The sequence below is a fragment of the Pantherophis guttatus genome, chromosome 3 (assembly GCF_059756535.1).
Source record: "Pantherophis guttatus breed Tessera chromosome 3, ASM5975653v1, whole genome shotgun sequence".
NCBI lineage: Eukaryota > Metazoa > Chordata > Lepidosauria > Squamata > Colubridae > Pantherophis > Pantherophis guttatus.
Window position 1 is genome coordinate 40859211 of NC_142065.1, and position 25953 is coordinate 40885163.

At 38.1% G+C, this 25953-nt stretch overlaps 1 protein-coding gene across 1 annotated transcript in view; it reads right to left on the reverse strand.

Annotated features, from left to right (window-relative positions):
* Nucleotides 1-106: 106 nt before the first annotated feature.
* Nucleotides 107-25953, reverse strand: part of MOV10 (Mov10 RNA helicase) — a 33209-nt gene continuing 7362 nt past the window's right edge. Inside the window, exons 4-22 of the mRNA XM_034414293.3 lie at nt 23972-24198; nt 23404-23647; nt 20994-21128; nt 18264-18426; nt 16562-16716; nt 15374-15550; nt 12968-13115; nt 12590-12751; nt 12314-12417; nt 10861-10958; nt 9519-9638; nt 8524-8626; nt 6834-6951; nt 6538-6732; nt 5840-5905; nt 4814-4939; nt 2846-2934; nt 1803-1918; nt 107-691 (exon numbers count right to left, since the gene is read on the reverse strand). Coding sequence (XP_034270184.1) covers nt 627-691; nt 1803-1918; nt 2846-2934; nt 4814-4939; nt 5840-5905; nt 6538-6732; nt 6834-6951; nt 8524-8626; nt 9519-9638; nt 10861-10958; nt 12314-12417; nt 12590-12751; nt 12968-13115; nt 15374-15550; nt 16562-16716; nt 18264-18426; nt 20994-21128; nt 23404-23647; nt 23972-24198 — 2611 coding nt within the window. The 3' untranslated portion in view covers nt 107-626. The remainder of the gene's footprint in view (nt 692-1802; nt 1919-2845; nt 2935-4813; nt 4940-5839; nt 5906-6537; nt 6733-6833; nt 6952-8523; nt 8627-9518; nt 9639-10860; nt 10959-12313; nt 12418-12589; nt 12752-12967; nt 13116-15373; nt 15551-16561; nt 16717-18263; nt 18427-20993; nt 21129-23403; nt 23648-23971; nt 24199-25953) is intronic.

Consider the following 25953-nt stretch of genomic DNA (forward strand, 5'->3'; position numbering starts at 1 on the left):
CTCAATCCCATCCAGAACCACATGGGGGGAGGTTAATCTAAATTCTTCACATCTGTGTAATGCCAGGCAGGGGGAGGAAACAGAAAATGTTATAACTGATACAGAATCATGATGCATATAATTAAATTTTAATGTTATAAATTTAATAAATTTCGTACAAAAACTGATTAGATAAAATCTTAAGTCTTGAAACTAACAAGGTTTTGGTAATTTTCTCCTTTCCCTCATCCTATCCTCTCCCCAAAAATCTTCATAATCTCTACTAATCTCTACAATATCTCTTGATACCGAAATGTAATCACTGTTTGAAATATCAAAAATATTTCAATTACTATTCCTCAGACCTACCCTACATGTGACCATATGCACTTGTTCTCAGCATTACAAATGTGCAGGCACTCATGAAAGAATACACGATTAATTTGGTCACGATTGGTAACCGCACATGAATTTCTACTTCATTATTAATTTTTTTAAGCAGAGTTTTGAGAACCCTGATATTTACTCCTGAGAAATAGCAGGTATGAAGATCAAATAAAATTTGGCTACTTGTCTGGTCCATCAATCCTGCAGAAATGTTCAAGAAGGCAGTGTTCACCAGGATCACATTTAAGACAGCACTAGTTTCAATGTTCATATCTCCATTGTGGCTCCACTTGCTGCTGGATGTAACTGTCTTGTAAGCCGTTATCTGCAGAGAAGATAACTAGGTGAAGAGGCAAGTAGGCAAATAGAAAGGAGAAGGAAATCTATTTGCTATCCCTGCATTAACCAAGCAGCCTTTCTGAACATTTAAAGGGGTACGCTTAACTCTTCTTCTCCAAGATGCATAAAGCTTCAGTGTAGAAAAGTTAAAGACTGCAAGTGAATTGGATTTTGGCTGGAAATCAATTTTCAGTCTATGTAATGCTTATAAAAAAACATCATCCCTTAAACCAGGGGTCTCCAACCATGGCAACTTTAAGACTTGTGGACTTCAACTCCCAGAGTTCCTCAGCCAGCTTTGCTGGGAACTCTGGGAGTTGAAGCCCACAAGTCAAGTTGCTAAGGTTGGAAACTCCTGCCTTAAACAATGACACTCCAATTCCCCATCCCTCTAAAACACTTGAGGCAAGTCACGAGAGTTTCCTCTTCCTGCCTGCTGAACATGGAATGCTGAGACCCAACGAAATCTAATCAAGTCACGCCAAACTATGAGTCATCAATGCTATCACCAGCCAACAGGGAAGTTGAAAAATCATCATTTAGCCAGTGTTCTGGCTTCCGAGCAAAGATAACTCTAGGGCTAACAAAAATATTCCCTCCCCTACACCACACAGTACGGGCACAACTGCCAACTCTAATCTCTAATTGGTCCCCATCCTCCCATTTTGCAAGCCAAAAAGTTGGTATGACGTTTCCAGAGTTCATTCTTCCTGAGATTAAAACCACAAAAATTCTTGCTTCAGGCATACTGGACACCTCAAAGGAGACTGATTATAATTATTGTACAATTGAGTAGCAACTGAGGAATTAGAACATTGACTTGTGATCTAATATTGTTGCAATCTGGCCTGTATTTAAGAGGACTGTTAAATGCTTATTTCATGGGCAGAATATTTCCTAATTCTTGCTTTTGGCTTCCTTCAATTTAAGGTTGTAAGGCTTAGCCCCATTTTTTCTTAATTTGTGAGCTGACTCTCCCTTCTCATCCCCCAAGTCCACTGCTCTGAAAATGAAAGAATTAAATTGGCTCTCTTCCAAACATTCAAAGAATGACTAACAATTAAAGGTTGCTTTCAACACTGCAGCCATTTCCTTACCTGCTGGCTGATCATTTATGTTGAGAGAAGATAGCTCTGCTGTTAGCAACTCATCCTCTACTCTACTGTGTTTATATCCTTTCCAAGCTTTGTTGACTCTGCAGTATTCAAGAAACCTGTGAACATAGTTGAATTATTAATGCAATTAAAGCAGATCAGAATTTGGAATGGGAAAACAGGATACGTTTGGAAATAAACAACTCACACTCTTGCGAACCACTTACAGAAGTGGCAGTCCCAAAGGTGCCCCCTCAGGAGGCAACTGGACTTTCCTGTTTTTTCTTTGAAGAATCTTTAAAAACAGGAAAGTCCAGTTGCCTCCTGAGGGGGACACCTTTGGGAAGGCCATGGCCTGGATGGCTGAGAGTCTCTGGAGACTTTTGGCTACACAATTTGGGATGAACACCCTTTCAACAGTGTGGGAGTAGGAATGGATTTCGCAGGGGGAGGGGAATTGCAGACTACAGGAACCAGGATAAACCTCCAAGTGCTTCAATGACCCTCTAAAAGGATGCAAATGACCAGCTGTCTGCAAGGAATATAAATCCTTCCATTCCCCACTATCCTGTCAGAGCTGAAGAAGCTTCTTGGATGAGAATCAAAATGTCTTCCAAGAAAAAATAAAGTCCAGGTGCCTCCTGAAAAAGCACCTTTGAGACAACCATGACCTGGATAACAGAATCTCTTCAGATTTACAGAAATGGCAGGGTCACTGAGGCAGTCACAAATCAATTAATGAGATTCCAAATTGCAAATAAGCCTCTCAATACAGGCTTTATGAGACTTCTCAAGCTGAAGACTGTAGGAATAGATAATACTGGGCTATGTAGCACCTTCATGTCAGAGAAGTATAAAATCTAGAATAAAGATCGATTCCTTCTTTTCATGTAGAACCAGATACTGTAACTTAGCCATGCTTTACCTGGAAATGTCAAAAGAATATCTAGTGCTGCTTATTCAGTTGTATCTCTGATTCACAGCAGAAGGAAAAATAATTTTACTAGCTGGGCAAAGACATTAGGATTAAGGAAGCCAACACTTACTCATTCCAGTATGGATCCTTGCTTAGTGTAATTGGGTTGCCTACAATGATCAAGAGTGCCTTAGCTCTTGTAAGGGACACATTCAGGCGCTGAAAATGAAAAGGAGGAGTGATAAAAAAAGAGAAAAAGTTAACAACTTAGATCACTGGTAAAGAATTCTACATACTCCCGACATTCAAGTATGAGATACAGATTTCATAATTGACACTTAAAGATGATAAAAAGCTTCCTTAACTTCCATCTCCTAACTGAATCTTCTGGATATTCTAAGAAATAGCCTTTATCTAACATAAAACTACTACAAACAGGGATTTCATTCCCAAATTGGTGGTTTGCTTTTTCTTGGTTCAGTGGTTAAGAAACTGAACTAAGAATGGAGAAAACAGAGTTTTAGTCCCACTTTTGGCACAAAGCAAACAGGGTGACTATACGCCAGTTTAACGACTGTTCAGCAACCAAATAGTGAAGTTACAGTAGTGCTGAACAAAGGGACTTATGTCCTAGTCACCATGCCTGGAATGTCTTGTCCCGTTACAGAGCTGAACAGTGCATATAAACTGATCCACCTACCTTTGTGTTTTCCTGCAGCTGCTGACTGGCACACCTAGCCAATGTGAGATATGTTTTTCCTACAGAGGACACTTCATGCCATTCTGCAAGTAAGGGCCATTTATGTCATTCAGCGTGCAGAATTTGGGGAAAAAGCCTTCTGAACTATCATGACAATGGTGCCCACTTGTAGAATGGTGCAAGGCGGCCTCTTTAGGAAGGGTGCCTGTTAGCAGCCACAGAAAAACACAAAGGTGTAACTGAAACAATTTACATGCACTGCTGGGTCTGGTGACCAGTCAAGGCACGCCAGGCATGGTGAGGTGTGGGGAAGGCCTGGGCCTCCCTATCTGCAGCAGGTTTCCACACACTGGTGAGCTCTGTAATCAACCAAGTTCTCCCAGATTTGGTATGATGGGGGAGGAGGCCATGGCATCCAGAGTTACAGTAGGAACCCACATGCCATGGGCCCTAGCTAGCTGAGGCCTTCCAGATCATGGCAGGTTTCTGTGCACAAGTGGGCCCTACAGCTTGTGCGAGGCCACCCTCACCCCTTAATGATCACAACCGGGAGAGTCAAAATTGTGATTGTTGAGTGAAGCAGTCAAGTGATATCTCACTTAATGACTGCTTTGCTCAATTACCAAAGATTCTGGTCCCAATTATGTTTGTAATTTGAAGTCTGTCCGCACTTCTAAAATGGTTGCTAAGAAAATTGCAGGGATTTACCCATATAGTTGCTGTGAATCAAGACAAAGAGAATAAAAAGTAGTCTTGAATTTAACTAAGGATCACCACCTGGTGGTACAGAAGAGTTAAGAAACTACTTACTTTGCAGAGCTTCAGGCTATATTAGCTTTTGTTCCAAAATGCTTTGATAAGATAAATCAAACTTTGCTCGTACCATAAAGGTGTTTAAAGAAAGTTGTAAAAATGTCAAGTGATGAAATTCCTGTGTAAAGGACACACAGTCCTGCTCTAAAAGAGCAATTAGATTTACAGTAGTCTTAGCAGTCTTATATAACTGGTTTTGGGGCATCAGAACAGAGTAGATCATGTTAATAATCCTTTCTGGGAATTCTTCCTATATTTCTAGGACAAACCAGGGCTACAGAAATATGATACGGAGATATGTACAGTATATACTAACCCATGGTTTATTTATCCAAGGTTTCTTAAATAACAGAAATGACTTGATTCACACAATGCTAAGTTATAAACAATAAATTTACTAGACAAGTTTGGGCATGTGCAAAACAGAAAATAAATTATATTTTGTTATAGCTTCTCTATCTAATGGCCCCCAAAAAGGAAGAGTCATTTGGGAGGATATGTTTCTGGGGTGTTTTGGTCCCATAAAAAAGCCAATCAGCCCCGGATGTGCTGAAGATTATAGCATGTCACAGATCGGTGTGATACCTTGGGATTATTGAGGAAACCAAGATTGAACTCTTCATCTATTCCGAAGTAATTGCTGCTGCTGCGTACTGTTGAAACGAGCACCACACGCCGCTCCTGACCCTGGAATTCCTCCACAGAGCCCACCTGAGGTGCAGAAACATAAAATAATTCTAGCTAGGATTTACGAGATATGGAAGTCCAGAGTGATAGATGGGCTTAGCAGGGGGCTTTTCCTTTTCATTACATCTGGGTTTCCCAAACTGTGAAGCATACAAGTAGCCTTTGTTGAATGACATGTCACTCAATGGTACTGAATGAGAGGGACTTACAATCAGTTCTAGATGTTCTAGCCATCAGGGCATCCCAACTTGCAGTCATAGGATCACAACTGGAGCACCTGGCAACTAGCTTGCAATTAGGATGTTACAGCATCCTGCAATTAGGTGACCACCATTTGTGATCTTCATTGCCAGCTGCCAACAAGCGAAGTCATACAGAAACTGGCAAGAGGTTGCAAATGGCAATCACCGGATGATGGGATGCTGTGACTGTGTGGGATTTGCTTAATGGCAGCAACTGGGATTGCCACAACTGCCATTGTTAAATTAGCACAGTCACCTAGCATCAGTCTAAAGAACAGTGTCACTTAGCGACTGAATTCCCAGTCCCAATTATCACAGTTAAGCGAGGACTACCCGTGAGGAAGTGCAGACAGGGAAGATGTGGAGAACCTTTTAGTACATTGTTACAATTAAATCCACCTTTCCCAAAGTTCCGCTGTATTTTCATTGTTCATGCGTGTTCACCCTGGTTTCTGAATGTTTAGCACGAGTATGTACCTTAAAATTACAGTAAAGGCTGGTATGATTGCTAGAGCTTAGTAACTGAAGGATTTTTTTTTTCAAAAGACATAAATCCAACTGAAGGTGTGCATGCTTTGGCATTGCAGCATATGAGATCCTACCTGGTCATACAAACGTACTGTAGGTTTGAGCTATAGGACAGAACAGTAAATAATCGAGGCTCCCTTGGTGCAGATCTCACCTTTAGATCCTTGATCCCCATCAGGGACTTTAATTCTATATTTATGGCCTTTCTTATCTTCTCTACCTAAGCAGAAAGAGAAATTAGTGTATCAGAAGTCCTTAGTTTGATTATTGGTCCTCAGCAGAGATGAAATCTTTGTAAAGCTGATTTTTTTTTTATTTAATACACACTGCAGAGGTGGAAGACTTGGCTTTTTTCCTTTATCTTAAGTATATACATGTTTATGCTTTCTTTTTCAGTGTCACAGTATATGCTGGGAACAAAGGAAGTATAAAAGAATTATTTTAACTTCCAGTCCATAAACATCTAAGCATTTTCCTGCAATGGTGAAATATTTAAAACTAGAGTGCGTTTTAATATCAAAAGTACAAAAATATCTAATGCATATTGTTATACGGCACTATATATTCAAAGCATACATATGGAGAACGCAAGGCATAATGTAGGATAGTTGCAAATTGTCAAAACAAATCCCATGTCTGGAATAACTCTCTGATGCATTTTTGATGTCACTGCTGTAAACTGTGGTTCATCGATGTTACAGATTGCATCCTCTTGAAAATTACAGGCATGGAAACAGTTGAGAAAACTTCTGGTTACATCAGACAGAGGACATTTTGACCACGTGAAGAAACTGTGGGTTTACCACTACTGAAAGAAAAGTGTCTAGTTTAGTCAGCTGAGGAAGGTCTCACCTGCTTTCTGTATGGGGAGATGACACCAATCTCTTTGGGAGGAATTTTGGTTTGTCCATTTTTGCCCTGATTTTCCAGAAGAAGTTTCTTGAGATAATCCATCAACACACTGATCTCAGCAGTATTAAAAAATGAAGGGCTCCTCTCTTCTTGCTGGTCTTCCCCACAGACCCCATGAAATATGATAGGAAATTTCTGGAAAAAAAAAAAGTAGGAAAAAAACCTACCTAAGTATTTCACAATACATGTATATGATTATGCATATGTGATCCTACTCAATGTATAAAGCTCCTCACCGACTTGGGCAGTTCACTCCAATTGCAGAAGGAATGAGTAATTAGGTGATCACCACATTCCATGAGTTTTTCATCATAGAATTTTTTATTGGGGAATTCGAGGATGGCTTTATGAGACCTGGAATTGAAGAGTGACGTTTTAGCATCTAAGCAAACTTGAATAGCTTACAAGAAAGAGAATGATGTTTTCTTATCTCCTAGCACAAGTTAGAACCTGAAAGCCCTAGTTGCCTGTTTTTGTGCTACTTCAGACTTTTTAGACTCCCTTGGTCAAGTCTATCAGAGATAACCCCCATCTACAAAACTCGAAAAGCAGCCCTTTCTTCATAAGCGTATCTGTGGAGAAGATTGAGCAAAGAACATGATGGAAGTTTGTACATGGAATGCACAGTGGCTTTCCATACGTATTATAAATAGAATAACAGAGTTGGAAGGGACCTTGCAAGTTTTCAAGTCCAACCCCCTGCTTAGGCAGGAAACCCTATACCACGTTTCCCCGAAAATAAGACCCTGTCTTATATTTTTTTGGACCCTGAAATAAGCGCTTGGCCTTATTGCCATGCGCTCAAAAACCCGATTGAGCTTATTATCAGGGGATGTCTTATTTTGGGGGAAACAGGGTACCATTTCAGACAGATAGTTATCCAATCTCCTCTTAAAAACTTCCAGGGCTGGAGCATCCACAACTTCTGGAGGAAAGTTGTTCCACTGATTAATTGTTCTGTCAGGAAATAATCTCAGAAATGTTCTGCGATTATGTTCTAAAAAGCTGCACTCTTTCTAAGGCACTTATATGTCCGCCTAGCTGAGTTTAGACACATAAATAAATCAATTGAAGTCGAACCTATTCCATTTTCACAATGTGCTGATCTTATTTACCTTTTTATAGCTGAACTCAAGTCTGGTTAATTTCTGATTTGATATCACAGTACTATGTGAACTGAATCCAGGTAATTCAGTAACTAAGTTAGGAATACAGGGTAAATCAAGTTCTGTGATTTAGGGTGAACAGAGAATTTTATAAAAGCTACATGATATTGGTCACCCCGGCACTTATATTATTTATTTGTTCAACTTGTATTCCACCTTTTTCCGAAAGAGAAAGGTAGTCCTTCATTTACAATCATTTGTTTAACGTCATTCAATATTACGACACTGAAAGAAGTTACTTATGACAGTCCTCACACTTAGAACCATTGCAGCATACCCACAATCACATAATCAAAATCTGGGAACTTGGCAACTGGCACAATGGTTGTAGATTCCCGGAGTCATGGGATCATCCCAGCCAGCTACCAACAAGCAAAATCAATGAGATAAGCAAGATTCATTTAATGACCATATAATTCACTTAACAACTGCAGTGAATCACTTCACTGCACATGGCAAAAGATATCATAAAATCGGGGGTAACTCACTTAACAAGCCCCTTGCTTAGCAACAGAAATTCTGGTCCTATATATATATAGGCAGTTTTTCAGTGTGTCATTTGCACCATCTTCTCTTTACATGCAGTTTTTCCTTTAAAAAGAAACTCTCAGACCATAGGGTGCAATTATTATTGTAAACTATCACTGGATAAATTTCCAAAGTAGAAATCCCAATGTCATTCATCCAATGTCACAGAGGAATTTGTAGCAAAGCAAAACCTACTTTTGATTTTGACAGGAAATTAGAGCATGGAATGTACCTGTAATTGCGCAGCAGCATAGTGACAAATTGTGGGTTGTATTTCTCATTTGTCTTTTGGTATAATGTATTGTGGTGCATCAGCCGCTCCAGCAAAGAAAGTCCTACAAAAGCAAAAATGCCTCATAAGTGTTGAAAAATTGGGACAGTTTGTCCCTCCACAATTTCCCTTTCTTAGAGCAGTACAACAATCCAGTCTAGGGGAAAATCCTATAGGCTAGTTACTTCTAGAAACAAGATGACTACCTCTCTAATCAATGTAGAATAGTCCTATTATTTCATCCAAAGTAACCAACATCTAACATACATTCCTGGAGCATTTTGTGGATATATTTGAAACAATCTTAAACTACATAGGTAGAATTTCTTAAGAAGACTTCACCACTGCTTGTATCCTTTGCAATGAAACAACCACTTCAGGGACATCATTAATTAAATCTAAAGACAAACTGAAATGGGATTCACGGAAGATAGTAGAATTCCCTATTATATATAAGCTGGGTTGACAAAATCAGAAATGAGTAGGTGATAAGCTGCCTGGGAAAGCCAAGGCAAATCATCAAAACCATAAAAAAGCGAAAGTTAGAATATTTTCGAAATGTGATGTGACATCCGGAAAAATATGGCATACTTCATTTAATCTTCCAGGGAAAGATTGAAAGCAAATGAGGCCCAGGCAGAAGAAGAACATCATGGCTTCAAAATCTAAGGGACTGGTTTGAACAAAACTCAGCAGCACTTTTTTGTGAGGCTGTTGATAAAAATAGGATCGCCAACATGATCGCCAACATCCAATGACAGATATGCACAAGAAGAAATAGTAGTGTTCCCCCAGAGCTATTTTTGAAACAGACTTTACCAGTACTATGGTTATACAATGGCAATGTGAGAGTTCAATGGCTTTACATTTCTTTACATTTTTTTCTTTACCCTTAAATAGCTATTTTGCACCATATAAACTGCTAGTACATTAAAATATGACTTCCTTTTACTTGCCCAAGCCATGTTTAACTGCCAGAGGAGATCTCAAAATTGGTCCCAGTTGCTTGGGATCTCCTGCCAAAACCAGCTGACCTCCATTAACGTTTGTCTTTGGGTCCATCATGGCAAGAATACCTGAAAGAGAGATGGAGATCTATTTGCTTTGTTAACGTTTTCTTCTGATTTCCCCCCCAAAGTTTGCTAGGTTGCTTACTTAAATATAAAAACCACATGGAATAAGATAAAGCAACATTAAAAATGAGAAAACATGTATTAAATATTAGCATTTATAAAAAAGCTAAAAAGAGGAAATAAAAAAACAAAACAAACAAATAGCTTTTTACCATACAGCAGAAATATCTACAATAAGAACTCCTAGGGTTTATTTTTTAAAATTTATTTGCTGCCCATCTTGGTGTGGGGCTACTAGGCAGCTTACAATGGCAGAATACAAAATTATAAAAATATAAATATAACAATAGGAAAACAAAGAAACTATAAAAATAATAATGAAAGTACAACAATATGAATTAAAAAATGAACTGAGCTGGAACAGGATGCATGGGCAGGGAAAGAGTGGGGTTTGTTATTAGTCTGATAGCTACCTCCACTCTGGTACTCCAGTGGCTCGCCAGGCCAAGTGATAGAGCCAGGCCTTTAGGTTCTTACAGAAGGACAGGGGGCTTGGGGGCAGACCTTGCTCCAGGGGGCAGAATGTTCCAAAGGGATGGTGCTACAGCAGAGAAGGTTCTTCTCCTAGATCCCACCAATAGAGTTCTTTGACTGATGGGATGGGTTCTTTGACTGATCCTCCTCTGTCAGCACAATTGAGAAAGGCCTGTCCTAGCAGCCCATTTCACAAAGTTTCCCTTTGTGGATTGTTTAACAATAGGCAAAGATTTGCCTATTTCCCGATCACAGCTAAAAAGTATTAAAACCTAGAACTGATCAGCTCCACAACTGCTACTTTGTTAGTTGTTAGTAAGGAGCTAACATAATATGCTAAATACTACTGGAAGGTTTTATATAAACACACAACTGCCATTCAAAACATTCTGTATCTTCAACAGCAGAACATTAACATATCTAGAAATGGACTTCCTCAACCTTCCCCAGGACTCCGTCTCCCCAAAACACAGATTACTGGAAATTCTGGAACCACACTACCAATACTTCTGGCAAATGTCAGACTGGGGAAGTGTAAGTTAGTTGACAAGAACCACAGCAAAGATATATGGCAATATTCTCATTGCCTGGAAGATGATGTATCATTTCTATTCTGTCCTACTGAAAATGAACATACTAATCTTGTGAAGAAGACAAAGGGATCAAAAGCTACAGAAAAGTCATTCCTCACCTGAAATGGCAATCAGGCTCTCTGGTTCCACAGCATGGCCACTCTCATCAATAAAGACATGAGAAAAATGCCCCGGAGGGAAATCAGCTGAAGCCAATCTAATTAGAAGAGATACACAAAATCTTTGAACACATGCAGAAATATTCAGCTTTCCAGGAAAAGCACTATTACCCTAGGTCCTTTCTTGTGTGAAAATGGCCTTTTTCCCAAAGTCTTATGAAAACTCTCTGCATGAAAATAAAATCTCTAAAACTCCTTATTTATCCTTTAAACTAATTTTGGCATCCTTTACCAAGAGACTTGGAGGAAATATTCATTTCTTTCCCACCTCCCATGTGGGCAAGAATTCAGAGAACTGTGATCCTTGTTCCTCTTGCAGCAACCGCACTGAGTCTAATATTATTACCGCACGGTAGTCTAATATTACTTATTTCATTAAATTTATATACTGCATCTCTTCCAGGAAGGTTTGTGAGATTTTCTTGATTGCAATACTCCTCCAAGAATTTTTCTCCACAAACAGAACCCTTTCTCAACCCCAGCAACTTTTAAGATGTGTGGACTTCAACTCCCAGAACTCCATGGTCAGCATGCTGACTGGGGAACTCTGGGAATTGAAACTTATACAATTTAAAGTAGTTGAAATGGAGAAACATTATTCTAGATAATTTTAAGCTAAGAGACAATGATTCAAAGTCACCCCTAGTGAAATTCCTGATGTGAATAAACTTGAACTTGTGTTTATTTAGGACGAGTTTAGCATCTTAATCATTACCACCCAAGATCCTATAGTACAGTTAAGCAAAAATTTTGATTTAGCCTGTTTTCAGCCTGTCATACCCTTGAAACTTATTATTGATATCAGAATGGCTAATGTTTTACTTTTTGCCTAACATTACAGTAAGCAAACCAAGAATAGATCCATTACCTCTGTTCATGCCCTTTCCTGGAATTGGGGATACTAACAAAACACTCTTGAATATCTGTCTTTGGATCTGTCACATAGCAACCAAGAAAATGTTTGGTATTTCAACAGATATTCTTAACTATATGAAATAGTGCCTTAAAAACAGTTTTTCTCCAGAGTTGGTGAACTATAATTCATAGTATACTTGTTGGGAGGTGATGGGCTCTGTGAATATTAACCCATGCTAATCACTTAATTCTTGTGTTTATTTCAGAGATCAGTTGATCATTTCTATAAAAATATGTGCTGAGAACAGGTGGCTATAAAAAGTTAATTTTCTCCCTTCTTAGCTAGTTATATTTTTTATCTCCTGAAATTGAATGAATTTTTTGAAAATAAATAAATTTCATTTTCTAATGATAGAGTAAAATTTCAAAATTGAATTTTTATAAATGATTAACTTCTTCCAAATCACTATGCCTCTCCATAATAATTTCATAATCTGTTTCCCACCCATCTTCAGTAGTTATTTTACATGTGGCCTACCTTCCTGCTGTCACCAGTGTGGTGATAATGACCTGGTAGCTTTGCAGTTTTTCCTTTCCTGGAAATATAGGGCAATTCTGTGCCTTATTCCAGTTACACACAGGCTAGAAACAAAAGCAGGCATTAAATAATACCCAAGAATGGAGATCTATTCTTTTTAAATTTCTCAATTCAAAAGTTTAGATGGTAGACATATGAGAATGCTACCAGCAGTTAGCCTGGAAGATCTTAGTCAGAACAGACTGCTTAGCTTGGAGAGAGAAAACTAAAATATACCTTGATATCCTCGGGGATTGTATGGTAATCCCTACTGCTAGCATTCATCCTGTAGATGTTCCTATTATTCACATGTTTCATGAGGTGTTGGCAGAGAAGGTCTGAGGCACTGTTGGAAGGAGCACAAGCAAGCACATGGGCACCCTCAATGCATCGCAGGACCTGAGAAGAGCACAAATAAGAGGTTTTTAATTGGAAAAAAAAATACTTCAAGCCTTGCAGGAAGCTACTTAAGGATGGTGCAAAATAGAACTGGGTCTCCATAAGATTCTTGGTTTAGGAATATATTCATCAAGGTTGTAAGCAAGATTTCTTGGCTCCTCCCCAGTCCATTTCACACTTTCATTATAATTAGATCTGTGACAAAAGTATATTCACCTGCTTAATGGCCTCCACCATAGTGACTGTCTTGCCAGTACCGGGAGGCCCAAATATAAGATATGGAGCTGGTCTGGAAGTCCCTGCCACCACTTGACGGACAGCTTCCTTCTGCTCCGCATTGTTGTTCAGATTAGGATTATATAGGCTGGAGGGTTCAGGCAGAGAAAAGAAAGAAAATGTAACAAAGCCCAGGCCAAAGAGCAAAATGACACCAGATTAATCTTATTTACAGGTAGGCCTCTATCCGCTATGGTAATTGGGATGTAATTTCCATCACTAAGCAATGTGGTTGCAAAGTGCAATGTTATGTGACTTGCATTGCTTGGTGGTGGCTGATTCATCACTGCAGTTAAGCGAGAATCAAGGGTCATTTTGCAAGGACCTCCTCAAAACTTCCTCCCAGCTTTGACCAAGCAAAATCATTGGGAAAGCCAGCAGCAAGTTATCAGGCCCAGGCAGCTTGCAAGGAGCCAGGCTGGGCAGCAGGTAAATGGCTGCTGCTGTGCAATCTTAGCCAGCCAAGCCAGAAATGGCTGCTGCCAGGGGAGAAGTGTAAACAAGCTGTCTTGAGCTCTACCACCTCCACTTGCCCACTATCCTCCTCCTCCCATTGCTGACAAGGCATGCTCAGCCTGACCCTTCTGGAAGTAGCTGTTAGCTACCCAAGGCTTTTGTCCTGAGGCCATGCCCAGCCTTCTCGTGAGGCTTCAGAAGACCCTCGTGCAACTTTGAGAAAGCTAAGTGTGAACTAAGGGAGAAGGTCTCATGTGGCAGCTGCCAAATGAAGAGCTGGAGCCGGGTTGGCTATGCCTTGTCAGCAGATGGAGGAAGCTGGCGAAGGTCAGATGGGTGCAGCAGGGGTGGTGGAGTGCGCGGCCAAAATGGCAGGAAGGAGATAGGAAGGAATAATTTAAGTTCTCCTGCAATCATAAATGCAGGCCAGCTGCCAAATGCCTGAATTTTCGTCACATGGCCATGGGGAGACTACAACAACCATAGAACAAGCATAAGTACCATTCATTCAGTGCAGTTGTAACAGCTGTTGACTAAAAGGCTGTTAAGTAAGTAATTGTATTGCAAGTCAGTATCTATTTTTTACAATTATGAAGTTTCACTTATTACATGAGAAATGGTGCAAAAGGGGGCAAAAAATCCTGCTTTTATATTAAACCCAATGGGATCTGAACTAGTAGTAAGTGACAAAGTATATCAACTTTACAACCTAAGAGTATCTTAGGTTGTATTTTAGGAGCAGATAAGACTAACCTAAGAGTATCTTAGACTATAAAGGCACGGAAAATACTGACCAATATATTACTGCTGTGTAAAAGGTAGATTCCATATTGACAAAGAAACAGAAAACAAACAACATCACAATGTATTTGCAGAAATTTATGAAGTAATCACCGCTGAAACTCCATGTACAATATAGCAGTCCAGTAACCACACTTCAAAAAATGTTATGGAAGAGAAAAAGACACCTATCCCTTGCCCTGGTTTTGTTAAGGTGAAACAATTTCCCTAAAATCGCTGTTTTGTTTTGGACAAAAGCCAGAAGTTACTGGAGCCAGGAGGGAAGAGAACTATACAGAGTGGATAAAAATCAATGATTTTTTTAAAAAAAAATCAAAAAAATCAGATTTTTTTTATTTAAATCGGATTTTTTTTATTTTTATCGAATTTATTTTAATAAAAAAATTTTGGGGTAAAAATCTATCGTAAGATAGTTTTCTATTTAAGATACATAAATAATTTAGTTTATTCAGCATGAAATGGAGCTTAGTTATGTAGCATGAGGCTGTATATTCTGCAACACTGGGACTATCGGTGAGTCAACAGTGGTTCAAAGAAGTAGCAGAGATGACAGTTGCTCTTTAAAAATTATGATTTAAATCGAGTTGATTTAAATCAAGCCTTTTTACTAGTGATTTAAATCATGATTTAAATTGTGATTTAAATCAACTCGATTTAAATCAAATCCACCCTGGAACTATATAAGCTCATAAAATTATGAGTGAGGTAGGAAAAGCAAATCCTCCCTCATTCAAAATATTAGAATCCAGAGTTATCCAATGAAGCCGATATTTAGAATGGATAAAAGTAAATATTCTGCTTGTTACATTATTCAGCTAAAAACATTGCTTCTATAAGTTTCATGATGTAACACAAGTTCTAAAAGGAATTTCACAAGGCTATCAAAGAGAACACCAGTGGTGTGACAACTATTTGTAATTCGTGAACCATCTGCTATGGAACATAAGTGAAAGCTTTTTCTCAGTTTACCACAGAATTTGGCTCATTGTGGCAAGAGAAAGCTGGACTATTTGACCAGTTCATTCAGCAGTGTTCTCCTGTTCCCCTTGCCTATTGGCATTCTCTCCCTCCTTTCTTGTTCCTACTCACCAGAGTTCCTGACTAGTAGACAGGAGAGATTTCTTGTAAGAGAAGCATGGGAAGAGCATATGGGACAGTTGCATCTTCTGGGCAAGAGTAACAGCCCGATGCTGAAGGCGTAAGGGCAGACGATTGAAAGTAAATTCCACATCAAACTTCATGTTATCGACAAATTTATTTAGTAATCTAGGAAAAGAAAAGGAGGCTGATGGATGATTGAAGAACATGACATTGCTAGCCTAAGGCTAAACATGCAATACTCAATCTGCACCATCATTTCAAGTAGGAGTACTTGAGTACTCCTACTCAACTAGGAGTAGCTTGGTTTTTTCCCCTGGTCTTATTCCAACCTCATGGCCACCTTTCCTAAATTTGGAGCCTCATGATTTTCTTCTACATGATCACACTTGTTCGTTTTTCCTTAGTCTTGCCCATCTTTCAAAATAATCTTGACCTAACATAACTTGCTTCATAGCTGTGCTTCTCAAACTGCTGAGCTCTCTATTCCACAGATAAGTACCGTGTTTCCCCGAAAATAAGACGGTCTGATATTTTTTTGAACCCCGAAATAAGCACTTGGCCTTATTTTCAGGGAGGTCTTATTATTTTGGGGTGCGTGGACCAAAATGGGGTTCCTCTTGCCGTCTTACCTGATTTCCAGCTCTGCATTTAAATATTTTCGGGGAGGGCTTACTTTGGGGGAGGTTTATTTTAGCACATGCACTCAAAAACCCGATTGGGCTTACTATTGGGGAATGTCTTATTTTCGGGGAAACAGGGTACTTTATACAAGATTCGGTAATCTCTTGTTATAGCCTTCCCGCAGTTTGCTACCAGAAAGAATTCTGGTTGGAATTCTGAAATTTAAGTTTCAACACAGAGAATACCAAGTTAAACAAGGCTGAACTTTCCCATACACTTGATTATCAATAATATTAAATTGTCAAGCAACTAAACTGTACAGCAGACATTAAGTTTAAGGCAATGAACATCCCCATAATCTAACATTGTCAATTTCTGAATATTTTTAATTTAATATGCACAATTTAAATCATACTCTATTAAATTATACCTATTAAATACTATTCCTACCTAAACCTTACATAACTATCCATGCTGGATTAGGAGCCAATTATCTCAATCTTGTTCTCATAAAAAAAAAAAAATCTAACCGTAGGCTGAAACTGAAGTACTCACTTTTCAGAAAACCCCAGCTTTACTTTATCCAACTCCACAGCATGGACATAACCTTTATAGAAGGTAACTGCGTATTTTGGTTGTCCGTCAGCCAAGCTAACAAACAGATGGTCACCTCTCAACACGGAAGGCCGGTTCTCTGCCACACCAGGCACCTAGAACAAAAAATCAGACCAATCTGAAGCACAGACTTTTTAATTCTCATGCCGAGTAACAAACCTCTGGAATAGCGAATTGAATGTCTTGTTACAGACAATCAATTGCTTCTGCTGGAGCAAATGAATTTAAGTCGTATAATATTTGCTATTTGCATAGCAAATGTGCAACTGAGACATTTGAGTGGGCTGGGGCAGGGAATCTTCCTAAACTCTTTCATCATAATTCATTCACAATTTTGAATTTAGAAGTTAAAACATATTAAGAGTGACAGTTTAAATATGGCTAGTGTTTTCCTTTTATTGATATTTTTTAAACTTTTTTGCTGCCATTTTTTTTTCTCCTAGAGTTTCAACATTCTCTTCCCTCTCTCATTCTCTTTCAGCATGCATTTTACTTTTACTTCTCCTTATTCTCATCTACATGACCTAAAGTTAATTTTCAACAGCTGGTGAGTATAAATAATACTGTATGTGCAATCTGATTTGCTACAATGACATTAGTTATATGTACAATTGTACAGCTAAAGCTATCTGTACAATTTAGTATCCAACTGTTATGCTTCATCCAGACTAATTCACCCTTAATGCTTGCAGCCAATTTCAAAGATCTAGCTTGTATAACATACTTTAAGCACACATACTAAAAAAGCCCTCAATTCTGAAGAAATACAACTACTGAACTAAAAACAACTCTAAGACTCAAGGCCTAGTCTTAAATTTCTTTTGCCTTTATGCTGCAATGGCACATCACTGGTTTGGTTTCTTAGAGCAAGAAGCTGATGAATGGGTGCACTGTTATTGTAATAGAGCAGTTTGGGCTCAGGTCCTTTGCTTTATACCTTGATCACTCTAGATCTCAATTTTCCATGAAGTTTGCTTTTGAGTTCCAATTGAAGAATATTTTTATTCAAATGAAATGCTTTAACTTGTATGTACAGAACTTTGCAGGGATGAAAAGGTGAATCTAAATTGTTGAAAAGTACTAACAGTGGCATGTGAAGGAGACAAAGGGGAGATGGTGGGCATGCCAAGATTCAGGATACATACAAATAAGTAGGAAATGTATGCAGGAGTGTTCATGCAGAGGGAGGGAGGGAGGGGGGAAGAGAATGAGAGACAGAGAGAGAAAGAAAGAATATAAAAGCACATATTTAGGAGACATTACCTGCATTTTCTTTAGTAAAATAAACTTTGACATATTTTATATGCAGTTTTGCTATTTCATGGAAATTAACCTTTGAGATAGTAATTTTGAGAGGCTATTTCAAACAAGCAACTTTGATTTTTATTTTGTGGGAGATTGAGCTTGTATTTTTCTCTATTTTTTATTGTTTTTTGATGTTCCTAATTTTTTCCCCTTAAAACTGACCCATGGTTTTATAAATATAATCCACTGCCCCTGCACCACTCTCCCATTCCTACCATCTGCAAATCAGGAGCAACTAAGAATGGCAAGGGAAAGGGCTGAGGCTTAGCAGCTATGTTCTAACTATTGCATTCACAGAATAGGGTTTCTTTCAGGCTCTAGACTATAAGTTACTCACCTTCAGAACAAGGAGTCTCTTATTGACTTTGTCTCTAAACATGCTAACATTCTGCATATCATATCGATGGATGTCCACCTCCATTTGGATCTCTTCCAAGTGAAGAAGCAGACAAAACTTCTCAGAATAATTATCAAATTGCAAGGGGGCTTCCAGACTGCTCCTGTTTGGAAGTATATGGTATGGTAGTATTCTATCAAATTTAATCTGCTCCCCCCTCAGGCATCACCTTTCTTTCCATCAGAGATGAGAGAGTTTTATTATAATATTTGGTAGGAAGGGAGAGACAAAACCACAACATATTCCTGCTTTAAAATATCCCCTATTTTATTTGGATGACCCTGATTACATTGCTCCTCCTTTCTGCATTTGAATTCTTCCTTTCCATGCAGACAGAGCTATCTGAACTTCCTAATATTTGAAGAAAGCTAAAAAAAACTGGCACTAGGCCAAGACAAACCAATGCTGCTGTTTAAAAAGAGTTGGTAGCTAGCCCAGTTTAATGTGATTTGTTAATATTGGCCGAAGTACAATATATTATCTTGTTTTAGATTTATTTATTAAATTTGTGCCCAATATGACTCCCAATATTTCTGGGCAATTGGCAAGTAAAACATCAAAAACACAATGAAAAAGAATAAAAGGTGACACAAATTGGGCAATAACAAAAGTGGGCCCACATTACCCAACAGCTTCTTGGTATTCCAAGAGATGATAAAAGGCCTGTTGGTCAAAAAGGGTCAAGTCTGAACATACACAACTATATCTCAGGCTGCTCAGCTACTAGTTTCAATGTTCTTAATCTCTTGTTGAGCAATGCTGATCCCTTTAACCATCTCAACATTTGAAATATCTAAAACACCCAGGTAAAGGTAAAGGTTCCCCTCGCACATAAATTCAGTTTCAAAGCCGAAGACCCAGCGCTGTCTGAAGACATCTCCGTGGTCATGTGGCCGGCATGACTAAACACCAAAGGCGCACAGAAGGCTGTTACCTTCCCACCAAAGGTTGTTCCTATTTTTCCACTTGCATTTTTTATGTGCTTTCGAACTGCTAGGTTGGGAGAAGCTGGGAGAAGTAACGGGAGCTCACCCCGTTATGCGGCACTAGGGATTCGAACTTGAACTGCCGACCTTTCGATCGACAAGCTTCGCATCTTAGCCACTGAGCCATCATGTTACAAATGTTAATATTTGTATACAGAGGTGTATACAAATATTAACAACAATAAAATCAAAATGAAGTGATGTCCATTGTAAGGACTTGTTTTTACAAGGCAGGATATAAATACACAGGTGGTTGTTTTGGGTTTTTTTTTGATAAGCAATCTTCCTTGCCCATGTTTGGAATTTCAAAGCAAGCTATAGGTGCTTCACCAAATGGCTGTTCAGACTCTGCAAAACATCCTGAGATTGAACTGTGAACCCAATCGGAATTCAGAACAGCCGCTGTTCTGACCTTACTGGGAGTAAGCTTTGAATTTGAAACAGAGTTCAAAACAGGAGCACTGTGAATTTTAAACACTTCCAGGGAAAATAGAAACAGTGATGAAATTGTTTGATTTGTTTCCAAAATTCTACACATTGCCGTATTTTTATTGTTTCCCATGAAAAGAAGGGAGGCATCCTTATCCACAAAATAGCTGCTGTGATTAATGTACCCAAAGGTGAATGGATCTGTTTGTTCCTTTCCACTCTACCTTCCCCCTCTCATCCCAGCTTATTTTCATTTAAAAAAAAACAACTGAAGGACCTGTTGCCAAGGACAGCATCATTTGCAGCCCTTCTCATTTTTACTTTCTAAAAATATCTTGATTTGCAGCATGCTGACTTTTTCATTTCCATAAGAGATGGAAGGCACTTCGGAGGTAATATAGTCCAAGCCCCTGCTTTCTGCTAAAGCATTTCAAGCTTTATTTCAAGCTGGTGGTTATCCAGTCTCTGTTTGAAGCTCTCTGGCATTTTTATCAGCTGCATCACACTGACGGGTTACATTTAATTTGTCATATACTACAGTACCCATATTCCTTTCACAGTTGCTATTATAAAGCCAGACTGCTCCCACTCTTTAATTTTTTTTTTATCACCAGAAGCAGGAATTTAAATTGCTCTCTGGTAAATTTTACTTTGTCCGTTTCAACCCAATATTCAGGCCTAGCTATCATTTTTTCCTTTTAAAAGTCTATGAAGATTTTTCCTCTTTTTTTTTTCCGTTTCATTGTCACTCCACATTGTTACTCACAAGTGCCATATTAGCTATCTCAAGGCTGGTCTAAACCAGGAAATGTAAGAAAAAATATTTAAGAATAAATATTTATGAAGTCGCACATTAATTCCGACACTAGTCTTTCCTTACAAATCCTATTATCTGCAGCCAAAATAGGCGGCGGGGGTAATGATATATCACGATGAATCTTGAGGGCATTAATCAGGAAGACAAAAATACTTTTTTATATACCTCTGGGAGCTCAAGTCAACAAATATAAACATTTTCCCTTATTGTACTATCAAAACATGAACAATCATGTGAAAAACAAGGCAACTGGGCTAAACTCACCATGAGTTCATGGTCAAGCAAGGTTTTTGTCTAGGATTTGCTAATTGTAATTACATACTTTAATTATTACATCAATATGTTGTAGTAACATGATGGGTATATCTCTCTTCCTTAGGACAAAGAAGTGAGTGGAAAGTGAAGAGAATGAAAATTTCTTGCTTAGTAGAAACTTACTCTAGATGTTCAATCTTGTCACTGGTGCCATCATTAGGAGCATTGCCTTCATTCAAGCATACAATCAAGTCCTTCAGATCGCTTGGGTATTTGTACTGATTTAAAGGTTTCTGCTCCAATTCTCTGCACAAAGTGCTGAAAACACAAGACAAGCACAAAGTTGCATGTTAATCAGAGATGTTCATAACAAGGAAAACAATTTTCAATTTTTACACCATGTCTTAAACTGTGTCACTAAATTTTGATGACAAAATATGAAAAAACACAGATATTTTATCCTTTTTTCATCTTTAAACCGCTTCCCCAAATAGGGGGAAAATCTTTGTGCCCTCTGCTGAGTTTGCCATTCTTCCATGTCTTTGGGCATTGGAGATAAAACATTTAAAAATTAAAAGTGGTTTCCCCTTCAAACATTGTTCATCCTTATCTAAAAATTCAATAAAGGCCAACCCAGATAACCAGAATATACCATTAGAAGGAAAATGTGAGAAATAGTCAAATCACTACTTCAGATATTAGTTCCATCAATAGCTAATATTAATTTGCACATACAATGATTTACATATAAGAATTACCATAATACAAATATGGGAAAAGTTTGGTCTCTCTAAGTGTCAAGAAATTATTATAATTGTAACCTTGCTGTTTTAATTTATCTAATTTTGATTAACTATATAAATTAGTATAATTAAATAGTTTACATTGCATGCAATTAATCTGGGCTGCAAGATAGGACTAAAAAAACAATCAACACAGAACTTTTGGGGGAAAAAATATTTAGTATTTTTTCATACATTCCAGAATATTTTCCTCCTCTTATGTTGGTACACATTAGCTATCCTTAGCCAGTTCCTGTAAAGCTGGAATATCAAAAACCAATTTCAAGTAAGGCTTCGGAGAATGAAAATGAAAAAGATTAAAACTCTCAAGGTTCCATAAATATAACAAACAGTAATTAATAGTTTTGGCTGAAACCCATCTAGCTCCAGTCTTTATGAGGGGGTTTTGGGGTCCAGTCTTTTTCTCAAAGTTTATTTAGCACCTATACAGTACTAAATGATGTAGAAAACTAAAATAGTATGGCTAGTCCTACTATAAAGCCCCACATGGCTTAGGCCCAGGATACTTGTCAGACCATCTGCAGCCAGCAACGGCTTCCCATCGCCCGATGCGTTCTCACAGGGAGGGCCTTCTCCGGGTGCCGTCCGCTAGATAATGTCGGCTGGCGGCCCCCAGGGGTAGAGTTTTCTCTGTGGGCGCGCCCACTCTTCGGAATCAACTCCCCCTGGGGCTTCGGTTGGCTCCTGACCTTCGTACCTTCTGCCGCGAATTAAAAACATGGCTGTTCACATCGCCCAGCCTGGACTGAGGGTTTTTTTGATTATTTTAATGGGTTTTAATATATGTTTAAATTATATATTTATACATTTTTTTAAAAAAATTTGATTTATATGCCGCCCTTCTCCGAAGACTCAGGGCGGCTTACAATGTGCTCAGCAATAGCCTTCATCCTTTTGTATATTTATACAAAGTCAGCTTATTGCCCCCACAAACTGGGTCCTCATTTCACCTACCTTAGAAAGGATGGAAGGCTGAGTCAACTTTGAGCCTTGGCGAGATTCGAACCCTGCAGTAATTGCAGGCAGCTGGTCTTAATAACCAGCTTAATAACAGGGTGCCTTAAACCCCTGTACTACCAAGGCTCATTTATGTATTTTATACATGTATTTTATACATGTATTTATACATTTATGTATTTTATGTATGCATATTTATGTATTTTATGTTTTATTGGGTTTGTTTTTATTTGTTGTGAGCCGCCCTGAGTCCTATGGAGATAGGGCAGCATACAAATTATATTAATTAATTAATTAATTAATTAATTAATTAATTAAATAAATAAATAAATAAATAAATAGTCTTGGTATGGCTAATGAAGCCGTGGTGGCACAGTGGATAGATGCAGTATTGTAGGTTAACTCTGCCCACTGCCAGGAGTTCAATCCTGAAGGGGCTCATGCTGAGTCAGTGTTCTATTCTTCCGAGGTTGGTAAAATGAGGACCCAGATTGTTGGGGATAATATGCTGACACTGTAAACTGCTCAGAGAGAGCTGTAAAGCACTATGAGTCGGTATAGAAGTCTAAGTGCTATTGCTATTTCTAATCCATGTAGCCAACTGCATCAATTGAAAATGACACACAGGACAAAAAAGAAAAAAGAAAATCCCATAATAAAGGATTGCAAAATAGATCAGCAAAACATAGTTATATGGCAATAGGGGGGAAAAGGCAGTGGCTAAGGACAGAATTCAGAAAAAGGAGTTGGAGGAAAAATATGATACCGAGACAATATGTCCAGGAAAAAAAGAGGAAGAGTAAAGGGAGAAAATTAGCAGAATCCTCACGTACTCGTTTGGTGGTGGAAAGCCATCTTCTATAGATCTGAACTGTGGTTTGTGCAGTTTGGCTTGATAAGGCTGATAAGGTTCTGAGGGACCAAGTTGTTTTGCTAATTCGGTATTGGCAACAGCCTGCACAAAACGTCCAATGTGGAATTCCCCAGTCTGTTCACTGGTGAAATCAAACTGCATGGTAACATGGAAGAAGCCATAGTCCGGTACCTCACAAGTGATTGGGATTTCTAGGACTGACCCTAAAGACAAGGAAACTTCTTTACATTTACAAAACAGCAAGGAAGAAGACTCTCTTCTGCATTAATTTTCTAACACTAGATTTGAAATTAAGAATATGGAATTTGCAGAATATACAATGCATATTCTCTAAAGTTACCAACAAATCCTTTTATATTTATTTAGTTAACTAGTTTACTAGAAAGAAGCATCTTTATCTTTATTGTATCTTCCCATACTTACATTATATCCCAGAATAAAAAAGCTTTTAGTTTTGGTGAAAATAAGAAATTACTTAAGAGTTGGTGTGGGTCACATATTGTAAAACAAATTTATAAATATATTACCTGGTGGCAGTTTCACAGGCAAAGTTTCTTCAGGAACTACAAAAGTGAATTCACAACGTTTCGTCAGTCTGTACCTTTCCAGCATAATTTCATTTGTTCCATAGTTCTTCACCTCAATTTTAATAGTCATACGCTGCTTCGGAGAAACGTCGAATCGGATTTTACCATTTGGTTTAACATGCTCTGAAATAATTTTCACACCGTTCTTATCGGATACAAATTTTGATCTGGAATAAAGAAACTGAGGAATCAGACTTCCCACAATTTCTAATACCACATGCACCCATTCAGGATTCTGTTTAATTGCTCCATAGTAATGGTTTTACATTTTCAGAAGATATGAGTAATACTAAAATAGCAACTATAGAACAGAAAATAGAATATTAAGAAAATTAAATCTCAAGATTTTTTTTAAAATAAAAACTTAACTGTCATCATCTTCAAGATGGCATGGTATTGGCAAGATGACGGCAATAAGACCTGTTATATAACAAACTGAGAACAGGAAATGGGGAAAGCTATAATTTAAGGCAACATATAAACATGTGACTTAGAAAGAAAAAATGGACTGGATAAAAGTGGGTCCTCCCATAAGGATGGAAGAACCCTGAATGCATATTCAAGCAAGTATATTCAGTAGGTTTCTGAGTTTCACTTGGTTACATAAGCAGGAAACACAGCTCATAATAGATAAGAAATTACAAAAATACTTGTTCACATATCCTGTGGCAAGACACTTGTGGTTTTCATGATGATTTTAAAAGGACTTCATGAGTCTGGAGGCTTGCTAAGACCTGTCTCTTATTTTGTCATTTCAACATAAGAATTTATCTAAGAATCTTTGTTTGTGCCAAGCCAAATCTAACCTAACAAGAGAAAAGCTACTTTAGAGTCTTATCAAAACTAGATAAAAGTTAATACAGGTAGATAACATATACCGGTAGATATACTCAGGCTGAAATATCAATATATAAATGATGAATTTCAAATCTGAAATAAAATATTATGTACCTTATCCTTTAGCATTCTACCCTTTTTTGACAAATTACATTTGAATTAATATAAGATATCAGAAGGTTGAGTTAGTGGATGTGCTCTTTCAGGTGTGTTGAATTACAGATATTAGTGATTCTCTCTAATAATGCTAGTAAGCTTTGCTTGGATTTAACACAATGGTTCATTAATCCACAAAACACGGTTGTCCAAGTCAATGAAAGACTAAATCTTTCCCAACTTGATGCTTCCAATGTTTTGCAAATCTTTTCCCACAATCTAGCTGGCAAGGGATTCCAGGAGTTAAATTACAATAAATTTGGAGGGCATTGTGATACGGAAGGTCAGCATAGAGGCTGGGATCAGAATATTTTTGCCAATAACGTAAGAGGAGCTTGTTCGTGTAGACTTTAAGGGGTAGGGGGAAAAAAACCCAGTAAGCCTTATCACAGCCCTTAATACAAACGATTCACAAGCCTTTCCAAATCTGTTATTTTGATCTTATGCCACTCTCATGGCTGCACTTTGTAATCTACAAAGTGGAGATGAGACTTGGTGAGGTGGATCATGCTCCTCACTTGTAGTTATGATTTTTTAAATAGCCACCAGTATTCACATATGAGTTTGCTTTTGGTTTTCAAAAGCCACACAAAACAGACTGAATCTGCTTTTCTGTACTAAACTGCATTTCCCCCTATAAAACATCTAGTAGTATAAGATGGGGTGGACCAGAATAGTTGATGACTCATTGTGAACAATTTCCATCATTCTTTTAGACAAAATTAGACAAAAATCTTTTAGACAATAGTAAATATTATCATGATGTTGTGATTTTTAGGAACAAATTGGGGAGAAAAGTGGGAGACCTGCCTATGATTATATGAAGATGGGGTACATTTGCATAAATGTCTTATCTAGTATAGGTTCCAAGAAAGGATTCTTCAGAGATGCAAAATCCATGCATGTAATGCACAAAGATCATGATGATC